The sequence below is a fragment of the Xenopus laevis genome, chromosome 7S (genome assembly GCF_017654675.1).
Source record: "Xenopus laevis strain J_2021 chromosome 7S, Xenopus_laevis_v10.1, whole genome shotgun sequence".
Classification (NCBI taxonomy): domain Eukaryota; kingdom Metazoa; phylum Chordata; class Amphibia; order Anura; family Pipidae; genus Xenopus; species Xenopus laevis.
In genome coordinates, this window is record NC_054384.1 from 22,089,175 (window position 1) to 22,101,380 (window position 12,206).

General features: G+C 41.0%; 1 protein-coding gene across 2 annotated transcripts in view; it reads right to left on the bottom strand.

Moving 5' to 3' along the window:
• The window catches only part of rrp12.S (ribosomal RNA processing 12 homolog S homeolog), a 52,236-nt gene that overhangs the window by 23,348 nt on the left and 16,682 nt on the right, over nt 1-12,206 (bottom strand). For both annotated transcript variants that reach the window (XM_018227466.2, XM_018227465.1), the window contains exons 15-19: nt 11,810-11,931; nt 11,218-11,282; nt 7,729-7,891; nt 5,966-6,120; nt 1,117-1,184 (exon numbers count right to left, since the gene is read on the bottom strand). In XM_018227466.2, coding sequence (XP_018082955.1) covers nt 1,117-1,184; nt 5,966-6,120; nt 7,729-7,891; nt 11,218-11,282; nt 11,810-11,931 — 573 coding nt within the window. The remainder of the gene's footprint in view (nt 1-1,116; nt 1,185-5,965; nt 6,121-7,728; nt 7,892-11,217; nt 11,283-11,809; nt 11,932-12,206) is intronic.

Consider the following 12,206-nt stretch of genomic DNA (forward strand, 5'->3'; position numbering starts at 1 on the left):
CAACTTATTTTTCTTTAGAAAATTTTTGCTGTTACTGGTCCTTTAAAGGGATCCTGTCATCGGAAAACATGTTTTTTTCCAAACGCATCAGTTAATAGTGCTACTCCAGCAGAATTCTGCACTGGATTCCATTTCTCAAAAGAGTAAACAGATTTTTTTATATTCAATTTTGAAATCTGACATGGGGCTAGACATTTTGTCAATTTCCCAGCTGTCTTGTGACTGCACTTTCTGGCAGGCTGCTGTTTTTCCTTCTCAATGTAACTGAATGCGTCTCAGTGGGACATGGGTTTTTACTATTGAGTGCTGATCTACCAGGCAGCTGTTATCTTGTGTTAGGGAGCTGTTATCTGGTTACCTTCCCATTGTTCTTTTGTTTGGCTGCTGGGGGGGAAAAGGGAGGGGGTGATATCACTCTAACTTGCAGTACAGCAGTAAAGAGTGATTGACGTTTATCAGAGCACGTCACATGACTTGGGGCAGCTGGGAAATTGACAATGTGTCTAGCCCCATGTCAGATTTCAAAATTGAATATAAAAAAAAATCTGTTTGCTCTTTTGAGCAATGGATTTCAGTGCAGAATTCTGCTGGAGCAGCACTATTAACTGATTCATTTTGAAAAATTTTTATTTACCATGACAGTATCCCTTTAATGTCCAGATATCTGCATTAATATTTTTGCAATGCCTACAGAAAAACTGGCTGAGGATGCGGAGTTTTAAACTATCCAGTTGCAAAAAGATTTTTAATAGGAGGCAAGGTACACAAACTGTTTTCCATGCATGTTCTATTTCCTACTGTGAATTTCACTCTATGTAATTAAAGTACAGCTGTAACATTTCTCCTGGAAGTTCCAACACAGTATGAAATGATTACATATGTGAATGCCATCATCAGCGGTTTTACAAAACTGTAATGTGTATTTTAGGCTTAATGTACAACAAAGAATGGACAGTAAGAAAAGCCGTTTTATAACTAAGAGGAAAAATGGATCATTAAATGGGTTTAATGTTATAAAGAAAATCGTAGGCGTATTTCAAGCTTTTACTTAACCAGAAGCAATTTGAAAGTTCCTTTTAAAACACAATCACCAGAAACGGCAAAATTAAGTCTTACCTTGTGGGCTCTGAAGTCTCAGCTTCTGTAAGTTTGACACTTGCTTTATCCAAAAACCCGCTAACCATCTACAAATGATTTAGATGACAAAACCGAACCATTACATTGCTTTCTTTGCATTTTAGAACGTTTGTTAAAACAGTCTACTCTTAGGATCAGGCACAAGAGAGGTATTTTCCTTAAAGGGGTGGTTCACCTTCCAAACACTTTTCAATTCACTTGATTGTTTCCCAGAAATAAAGACTTTTTTCCCCAATTACTTTCCATTATTTATTTTTTACTGTTTTTCCAGAATCTAAGTTTAAAGTTAAATCTTGAGTCTGGCAGCTCAGTAATTCAGGTTCAGACTCTAAAGTGTTACAATTTTGCAACAATTAGTTGATACATTTCTCAGCAGCATCTCTGGAGTATTAGCAACTATTGTATCAATTCTAACAGCTGCCTGTAATGAAACCCAGAGATTCTGCTCAGCAAGGACAAAGATAAGAAATGTATCAATTAAATTTATCAGTTAGCAGGGTCTGCGACCCCCCTCCCAGGGCTGCTTCAGAAGGTGAAAAATTACACTTTACACTTCAATATTAGAATAACGGTGACACATAGAAAATACGAAGTCATTAGAAAAAGTTGTTATTTCTGGTGATCTATCTGAAAACAACTAGTTGTTGAAGGTGAACCACCCCTTTAAAGGAGAATTCAACCCATTTGTAAAAAACAGAGTACCCCCACCCCAGGTAGAGCTCCCTCCCTGCCCCCCCCCAGGCTAACTGCCCCCCCCCAGGGAAATGCCCAATACTTTATACTTAGCCCTGGGCGCAGATTCTGCCAGCAGAGTTCCACGCATCCATGTTTCGGGCCCACTTCCTGCCTGAGTCTCTCCCTGATTACTTATAGCTCCGGGCTCAGATTGCAGGGGAGGGAGGAGAGAAAAGCAAGGGGGAGAGAGGAGCAAACTGAGCATGCCCAAGCCCGAGCCCTGGAGGTTTATGCTGAAAACAGGAAGTCTGATAGAGAAGCCCATGTGTACACAATAGAATGCAGTGATTCCATTGACATAGGAATTAGAGCAGCATTGCTTTGAGGATTCACTGGTGTGTTTATTTCTGATTCTGATAAAGCTTACTAGTTATCTCCTTTAAATGTAGTATAACTACCAAAGCTAAATTTGAGAATACTTTTTTTTTTGGGGGGGGACACAGGAGACAGTGGGGTATAGCTGGTATCACTAGGAGGCAGGACACAACAAAATAAGAACTAGCTCCTCCTCCACTGGCTATACCCCTGCGGAGCCCTAGTCAGTTTGTACCAAATACCAAAATAAGATCCCATGTAGGCATTGGGAGGTCGAACTGGGGGTGTCAAGGGTGTAACCCCCTGTATGAAGTCTTGACATCGGATAACAAGGCCAGTCTTTTCTGGAAAAGTACAGAAAAGGTCAACACCTGAGACTTAATTGAACGTGGGAAAAAAAACCCATGGACACACCTTCCTGGAGGAATTCTAGTAGGTTGGGTTATGAGAACACCTCAAAGCTCACCTTGTGTCGAATGCACCATTGATAGTATGTGGCCCACACTCCGTGGTAAGTCTTGGCAGACATTGGCTTTCGTGCTGTCCGCATGGTGTGCGCCACTGCCTCAAAAAAACTTTTTTTTTTCTTCAGTATTCTGGTCTCAAGAGTCGTCAAAACTGAGGCTGGCTGGTTTGTGATGTTTGGGATGTTGAATTTGCCCCTGGTGCCAAAGATCTGGCCGATGAGGCAGGGTCCATTGTTCTGCCATTGATAAGTTGAGAAAAACTGAGAATCATGTTCGTCTGGAACATCCTGGAGCTATCAGAAAGAGAGTGGTTTGTTCCCTCTGTAACTTCTAGAATGTTCCTGAAATTTATGCCAGTTTAAGAGTTAAGTAAGAAAATCTGCCTCCCAATTTTGAGGCTGGGAATGTAGATGGCAGACAGATGAGCAAAATGGGATTCCGCCCATTGAAGTATGAACTTTACTTTGGTTAATGCTGCTCTGCTTCTTGCACCGCCCTGGCGGTTTGACTGTTGGCATGATCTTGATGAAGATCCTTGGGACTGACATAAGGCCTAAGGGGAGGGTTGTGAATTGAAATGATGGTCTTTAAAGGTAAAGTATAGAATCTATGATGCGGAGGGAAAATTGGCATGTGTAGGTAAGCATCCTTGCTATCGAGAGAAACAAAAATTGGCCCGGACTCATTGCCGCTATGATGGATCTCAGGGATTCCATCTTCTTGGGTGGATGAAGATGAAGTCCCTTCAAGTACAGTACTGGGAGAACAGAACCATCCTTTTTGGGAAACACAAAAAAGTTTGGATAATAACCCTTGAACTGTTCTCCGGGAAGGACGAGGACGGTTAATTCAGCTTGGACGAGGGAGGAGATCACCACCTGGAAGGCCTTGCGCTTTGCTGTCCCCTGCGGAAGCCATTACATAAAAATCTTCGAAAAGAAAGGGAGGAAGATTCTATGTGGTATCTCTGATTTACCACCTCGTGGACCAAAGAGTCCTGTGACAGAGAAAACCAAGCGTCCATGAAGTGGACAAACTTTCTTTCCAAGGATAACTGGCCCGACGAGGGGGGGATCCTGTCATGCCAAGGTGGACTTGTCCACCGATCTGGAGGATGGCTTTCGGTTCTGCCAGGTAGATCTGGGTCTGTCTCCAAAACTGCCTCTGCCTGCAGATGTTTGTCGAGGTGGCGAAAGTCTATCCCTTTTGCTCTGGGAGGGACGAAAAAAATTTCCTCTGCGAAATGAAGTGCGTCCCTTTGGCAGCAAAGTACTTTTGTCCTCTGTTACTTGGCTAATAATTTTGTCCAGGTCGGGACAAAAAAGTAGTTTACCCTTGAAGGGGAGAAAAGTTAAGAATTTCTTTGAAGAAGAGTCTGCTGACCACAACTTCATCCATAATACCCTACGGCCGCCACTGACAGTGCTGATGTTCTTCTGAACACTTGGACCGCATCTAGAGAAGCATCACAAATGTAAATGTAATCACTCTTTCATTTGGGATGACCATTGGGAAGTTCATGAGGTAGAGCTCCGGAAGTAATTGCTTGGAGGAGGGAGTCTGACCATGACTGGATAGCCCTGCTTACCCAGGGTGTGGCTAAGACAGGATGTAGGGACGTCCCAGAAGCAGTAAAGAGGGAACGAAGGATACCCTCAATTTTCTTGACCATGTGGTCCTTAAACAAGGAGGTATCAGGAACTGGAAGGGCCATGTCCTTGGAAACCTCGAAACTGGAGCATCCACTGATGGTCGGGAAGCCCATTTTTCAACACTGTCTGTCTGGAATGTATATAGCTTAAGGAACCTGCGGTTTGCTTGAAAAATGTCTCTCAGGCGTGTCCCACTCATGTCGAATTATCTGATCAAGTTGAGCATGCGCCGGAAACATCAGTTAAGATCTGCTGTTGAGCATAAAAGGAACTTTGGTGGAATCAAAACTGTCCCCAGGCTCCTGTATGACAGAACCAGAGTGTCTACGTCCTCGGAAAAGAGTTAGGAGTTTCCTCTTACTGGCAATCGGAACTATAGGAGAGTTCACCTTCTAACAGGCAATCCTCATTCTCCCATCTAGATGGCAGAGGAGATTTGTGGGGCCAGTCACTATTATCCTCTGAAGGAAAAGTGCCCTGTATTTGGAGGATTTAACCCTTGGGTTATGTAGCCAAGAAAAGGGACTTAGCCATCGATAAGGCCAACTTTGGGATCCCAGTGGCTAACTGGTCCGCCCAGACTGGTATGCCTTGTGGCCCCACAGTGGGTGGGTCACTACTGGTCCCAGCTGTCTCCTCCTGAGGTGCATGGTCCAAAGGAGAAGTAGCAGATCATGGTGGGTCAGGTAATTGCTTAGTGGGCTTACATTTGGAGCAAACTGGCTCCTTATGGCCTGCTGGTAGCCTTTTCCAGCTTGGCACAGGGCAGGAATTTTATGGAAGTAACCCCCCTAGAAGCTTCCACCTGATTCATCAGAGATGGTGTAGAGCTGTTATTGCAATGTCCTGCAGCTGCTACGTTGTCCCAGTGCCTTGGAGGCAAAGGGAACAGAGTGCGAGACTGTTGCCTCAGTGAAAATGTACCACGAAGTTTCAAAAGGCGCTCGTCCAGGTTCGAGCGTTATGCGATCCAAAATGGCGCGAAAGACCCGCGGGCAACGGACGGATCATATAATGCTCCTGTATGGGGCAGCGCTTCTACCTCTAATGCAGCTCAGCCGGGGACAGATAGAGAATGAAGTTCTTCTGTACCTTGTGGTTCCTTCTTGGAAAACCGGAGGAATCTAGCTGCCACTGTGGATCCGTTGTGAGAGGGGAGTCCTTGGCAGTAGGGGCCCCGGATAAGGTACTTACCCACCTAGGGGAAGCAGCTCTCGCTGTTCCCTCTCAGTCTGCTGGCCAGCCGCTCTCCTTCTGTGTGAAGAGAAGGAGAGAGTGAGTGGCTGGTTGGCCTGTGCTACAGGCACCCAGTGACCCCAGAGACAGCTCCCGCGTTGGGAGATGGCAGAATAACCACCTACGTGGTGTAGAAGTATTGCCAATCTCCTTGTAGTCAGAAAAAAAAGCTCTTAAAAATATGCAGAAAAAGAGAAGACATCCTCAGCTCCTGAGGACACAACTAAAACTGAATAGGGATCCGCCCACTGGAGGGGTATAGCCAGTGGAGGAGGAGCTAGTTCTTATTTGTTGTGTCCTGCCTCCTAGTGATACCAGTTTTACCCCACTGTCTCCTGTGTCCCCCAAGCCAACAATAGAAAAAAAAAAAAATAACTTACACAAGAGGCAGAGTTAAAGAAAAGAATGGCTAGAAGTGAATACCTGCTGGTCTGTGATAGTGAGATATGCTTTGACTGTGTCCAACACTGGCAGTTTCTGAGAGGGCCCCTCTCCTGGAGCTAGCGGCTGACTGTACACATTAAACAGAATTGGGAGGAAGTTCTTGGCAAAGCGGCTAACTTCAGCCTTGTCAGAATCTGCAAATATTAAAAATGTAACTGGTGAACCTTTTGTGCCAATTCACATCCCACAAAGCAAAAAAATAACAGGTAGTATCTCTTTATTCAAAAATATGATTAGGGCCAGATTTACATAGCACGCGCCCCTAGGCCCGCTGTTCATCGTCCCCATCCACTCCGTTTTATTCACTCAAATTTTCATCATTGGGAACAATGGGGATTGGTGCACAGAAAATGTAAAGAACTATTGTATCTCCTGCGCATCCCCAGTGTTTCTGAACCAATGTGGGTATGATTGGGCAGCATGCCGCCCCCTAAATTCCTGCCACCCTAGGACCAGGCCTTGGTGGCCTCTCCACAAATCTGGGCCTGAATATGATACCATATATTTCAAAGAATGCCATTTATCTTACTATAATAAAGTCCTAAAACCCAAAACACAATAATTACCAGGACTATACAGTGTGGGAAATAAGTACAGGTATGGGACCTGTTATGCAGAATGCGCAGGACCTGGGGTTTTCTGGCAACAGGATCTTTCTGTAATCTGGATCTAAATCCTTTAAATCTACTAGAAAATCATGTAAACATTAAATAAACCCAATAGGCTGGTTTTGCTTAAATAAGGATTAATTATAGTACAAGGTACTGTTTTGTTATTACAGAGAAAAAGGAAATCATTTTAAAACTTGTGGATTTTTTGAATAAAATGGAATCTATGGGAGACAACCTTTCCGTAATTCTCAGCTTTTTGGATAAAGGGTTTCCGGATAACAGATCCCATACCTGTATTGAACATGTCAACTGTTTTCCCAGTAAATATTTCTGCAACAATAAGGTTGCAAAGGTCTTGAGAGAGCTCTTTGCTTTTACTCATCATGAGATGCCTCTTGTGTGATACCTTGGTAATGAGAAACGTTTTTATAGGCCATCAATTAGGACTAAACCAGCTGATATTAATTTGCACTGATAGGGGGCAGGATTGCTTTCTAAACACTGAGTTTCCAGCAGGTGTCTTGGCTTTCCATGCCTTTTTCCACCTCCTTTTCTTCCAATACTTGTTCCCTGTGTCATTCCACTTTACTACAAATAACTTAAATAAATAAAAACAAAATGTATTGACTTATTTGTTTTGAGTTCTTTGTATGTGTGGATTACTTGGGTTGTTACAGACATATGCTATAAATTTTTATGTTAATAGCCCAATTATAAATATATTTACGGAGAAAAACAAATACATTTCCCCGGTGTATATTAATGGTAAGGTTCCCACTAGCGATGAGCAAAATTTTTTTCGGCAGGCATAAATTCATGGCCAAATTCCGTACTTCGCCATCTGCGAATAATATAATATAAAAATTTCACCAAAACAAAGGTCGTCATAAGAAAAAACACCCAACGACTTGCAACTATTGCATTTGGACAAAAAACAACCAACTTCAACAGACTTTTAATACGGAGCGAGAAAAAATTATAGCACATAAAAAAGTTTGCTGCCTATTGATGTCAGCAACAAAATGATAATAGCAGAGGCAGAGCACTACAGTTTCTACATGGAAACCTTTAATCACCCTTTAATGCATATGTGCCACAGACTCAAATTAACATCACTTCAGATTGGTTTACCTGCTTCGCAACCCTTGTTGATAAGTGTCCGCAGTGCTTGGCAGACCGTAAGTCTGAGGTCTGGACGATCGCCGATTGCCATTCCCAGGCTGCGTGCAATTCCTTTGAAGGAATCTACAACATCTGTGGGTTTGGTGCAAAATCCAGGTAACATTGTCCAGATCTGAAACCAGAGGGAATGTTTTAAATGAAAACATACACCTAAAACAAAGACAATACTAATATGTGGGTTTTGGCACCATCCACTTCAACAGACATTTAGGGACCAGTAACACCATAAAATGCCCGTAAAGAATTACGTGCAAAAATCAATTCGCTTGTCAAAAATTCAAAGCTTTCAGATAAGTCATGAATAAGCATTTAACCTTGCCACAGTGAAGAGCAGCAGATGTAACCCTTTCTTGGTGCCTATGGAAATATTTAACTCAGATCAATGGTCAGAGAACATTTTTATAGCACTGTTCCATATTTGTAGCAGTTTAGCAAACATTAGCTCCTTGAACACTCGCAACTGCCACCAGCTTCCAAATTCCTCTAAAATTAACTCAAAAGTCTCTGATAAAGGACAGGGGAGGGAGCAACAACCACAATGGGCTGTAAAAGGTAATTAGTTACAGTCATATGAAAAAGTTTGGGAACCCCTCAACCTGCATAATAATTTACTCCACTTTCAACAAAAAAAGAGAACAGTGGTACTATATGTCTTTCATTTCCCAGAAACATATGAGTACTGGGGTGTTTTCTGAACAAAGACTTTTAGTGAAGAAGTATTCAGTTGTATGAAATTAAATTAAATGTGAAAAACTGGCTGTGCAAAAATGTGGGTACCCTTGTAATTTTGCTTATTTGAATGCATTTTACTGCTTAATACGGATTACTGGCAACACCAAATTGGTTGGATTAGCTAGTTAAGCCTTGAACTTCATAGGCAGGTGTGTCCTCATGAGAAAAGGTATTTAAAGTGGCCAATTGCAAGTTGTGTTGAGGTTTAAACTGTCAGTTTCAACTGTAAGGAATGTAATCAGGAAATGGAAGGCTACAGGCACAGTTGCTGTAAAACCCAGGTCTGGCAGGCCAAGAAAAATACAGGAGCGGCATATGTGGAGGATTGTGAGAATGGTTACAGACAACCCAAAGATCACCTCCAAAGACCTTGCTGCAGATGGTGTATGTGCACATTGCTCTACAGTTCGGTGCAATTTGCACAAAGAACATCTGTATGGCAGGGTGATGAAACACACACCCCACAAACAGTCGATTGATGTATGGAAAACTCACTCAGACAAGCCACAGTACTTTTGGAACAAAGTGCTTTGGACTGATGAGACAAAAATTGAGTTATTTGGTCATAACAAAAAGCGTTTTGCATGGTGGAAGAAGAACACCGCATTCCAAGAAAAACACCTGCTACCTACTGTCACATTTGGTGGAGGTTCCGTTATGGTATGGGGCTGTGTTTCTAGATCAGGGACTGGGGCCCTTTTTAAAGTTGAGGGTCATGACACAAAGTTGAAGTTACGCAGGGGTTGGATATTCCAACAAGACAATGACCCTAAACACACTTGGAAATCTACAAAAGGCATTTATGCAGAGGGAGAAGTACAATATTCTGGAATGGCCGTCAACAGTCCCCCCGACTTGAATATCATCGAAAATTTATGGGATGATTTGAAGCAAGCTGTCCATGCTCGGCAGCCATCAAATTTAACTGAACTGGAGAGATTTTGTATTGATGAATGGTCAAAAATACCGCCATCCAGACACTCATCAAAGGGTAAAGGAGGCGTCTAGAGGCTGTTACATTTGCAAAAGGAGGCTCAACTATGTATTCATGTAATATCTCTGTTGGGATGCCCAAATTTATGCACCTGTCTAATTTTATTATTATGCATATTGCATATTTTCTCTTAGGAAATACTATTGTTTCCATAAAGCATGTTATATATTAAAAGGAAGTTGCTACTTTGAAAGCTCAGCCAATGATAAACAAAACACCAAAGAATTAAGAAATATGACTGTATATCAATCATAAGGGGGTCCTAAATGTTGTATTAATATTTGGGCCAAAATGGCCAAGCAGATTTCAGACAGAAGCTGGACAGAGATTACTGGAAAATCTATTCAAGCAAGACTAACTTGACACTATTTTGTGACACTGCTCCGTATAGACATTAATAAAATCTGAAAGACAGTATGATAACCAAGTCTTTTGGAAACACTATTATGCAAAATGCAAATCAAGGAATTGATCCACCAACAGGTAGACAGCACGCCAGCAGTCACTGCACAAATGTTTTGTTGCTTTTGCATCTCCAGTGAGGTTGTCAAATGTTATACAGCTGTATATATATATATATTATGTTAAAGGGATCCTGTCATCGGAAAACATGTTTTTTTTTTCAAAACACATCAGTTAATAGTGCTACTCCAGCAGAATTCTGCACTGAAATCCATTTCTCAAAAGAACAAACAGGTTTTTTTATATTCAATTTTGAAATCTGACATGGGGCTAGACATTTTGTCAATTTCCCAGCTGCCCCAGTCATGTGACTTGTGCCTGCACTTTAGGAAAGAAATGCTTTCTGGCAGGCTGCTGTTTTTCCTTCTCAATGTAACTGAATGTGTCACAGTGGGACATGGGTTTTACTATTGAGTGCTGTTCTTAGATCTACCAGGCAGCTGTTATCTTGTGTTAGGGAGCCGATATCTGTGGTTACCTTCCCATTGTTCTTTTGTTTGGCTGCTGAGGGGAAAAAGGGAGGGGGTGATATCACTCCAACTTGCAGTACAGCAGTAAAGAGTGATTGAAGTTTATCAGAGAACAAGTCACATGACTTGGGGCAGCTGGGAAATTGACAATATGTCTAGTCCCATGTCAGATTTCAAAATTGAATATTAAAAAATATTGCTCTTTTGAGAAATGGATTTCAGTGCAGAATTCTGCTGGAGCAGCACTATTAACTGATTCATTTTGAAAATGTTTTTTTTCCCATGACAGTATCCCTTTAAATCTTCTTTTGCAATGTGTGCGTTTAACCACTTACTGACAAGTAGAAACAAAGACAATGTTTGTATGCCTTTCAATATAAAAATGCAGATAAAAACTATTTTGAAAAGGGTAACAGACAAAGTATAATAAATTAAATATTTGACACCTATGTATTTTGTCAAACAAAAAGTTTAAAGTGTAAAATACAAATAAGATTAAATGGATAGTTCAACTTAAAATGTAACTTTCTACGATGTTAACTTCAGTATTCAGATTTAACATGACTTCATTTAAAAATTTTTGTGATTTCTAATATATACATTTTTATTCTGCAACTCAAAGGGTTAAAGATAAAAGAAAAACAAATGTAATTCACAGTTTAGGACTAACAATTAAAAAAAACATACAAAATAAAAAAAAGACCAGTTAAAAAGTTTCTTTGTAAAAGTTAATATAAAGGTGAACGTCCCGTTTAACGGATTAGGCGGTACTCTACTTACTTGCCACTGAAGGGTGTCATAGATTTTTGATTCAAGATTTCGCCCTTCTTGAGATAATTCAGAAGCTGGAAATTAAGACAGACAGTTGTACTAACACCACAGTCAAAACCTTTACTTACTGTATAATATATTACATACGTTGTTTTGTTTAAAATGGTGAAGGCTTAGGTATCTTTTATATTAATATGGAAGGCTGGAATTTTTACTAGATATTCTTCAATACAATAAACAGACTGATTCAATTCAACAGCGGAATAAGCAACAGAATAAAACGAAACAGGCCTGAGCAAAGCATCCCTATTCCTGACAATCATCACGAAATACACAAATATCAATTTCGTTGTATTGTAACACTTGTTTCCTTTGGGAGAAATACAGGACTTAAGTTTCTGGTTTAAGACTGGTTTAAGACTGGTTTCCTTGTTTTAAAGAAGAAGTAAACTGAACAGCAGATAAAGGTCTTTCCTTTGGGGTTAAAAAGATCTAATAATTCTTAAATGTGAAAGGCATCCTCTAGAGCATTCTTGTGTTATGACATGAAACAGGCATTAGATGCACAAACTTTTAATCAAATAAAAAGTCAACAAATTACCCCGAGTCTTTAATTTGGCAGCAAGAGGCAGGAAGTACTTGATAAAGAAACCAAGCTCTGTGTTCTTCACATAGTCTCGTATCACAGGGACTAACCAACTTCGAGGGAAGTCACAGGAGTCCCTAAAAAAGAACAATGTATTTTTCAACTCAAGACATGGGTGGTTTGGGGGTGCAAAAAACGTTTTAATCAAATGTAATATAATTATAGCAAAATTGTATTGGTGACTTTGGATAACTACAGTGGAGCAAACATGACACCTGTTTTAGGAACTTGCCTCTGGTGTTCTGCACTCATCTCATTTGGATGCACAGCCACTCCAGGTTTGGGGCTTTATGCTCCTCCGCATTTGTGAGCAACAACTTATTTGCGTAAATAAACATGCTCCAACATTCCC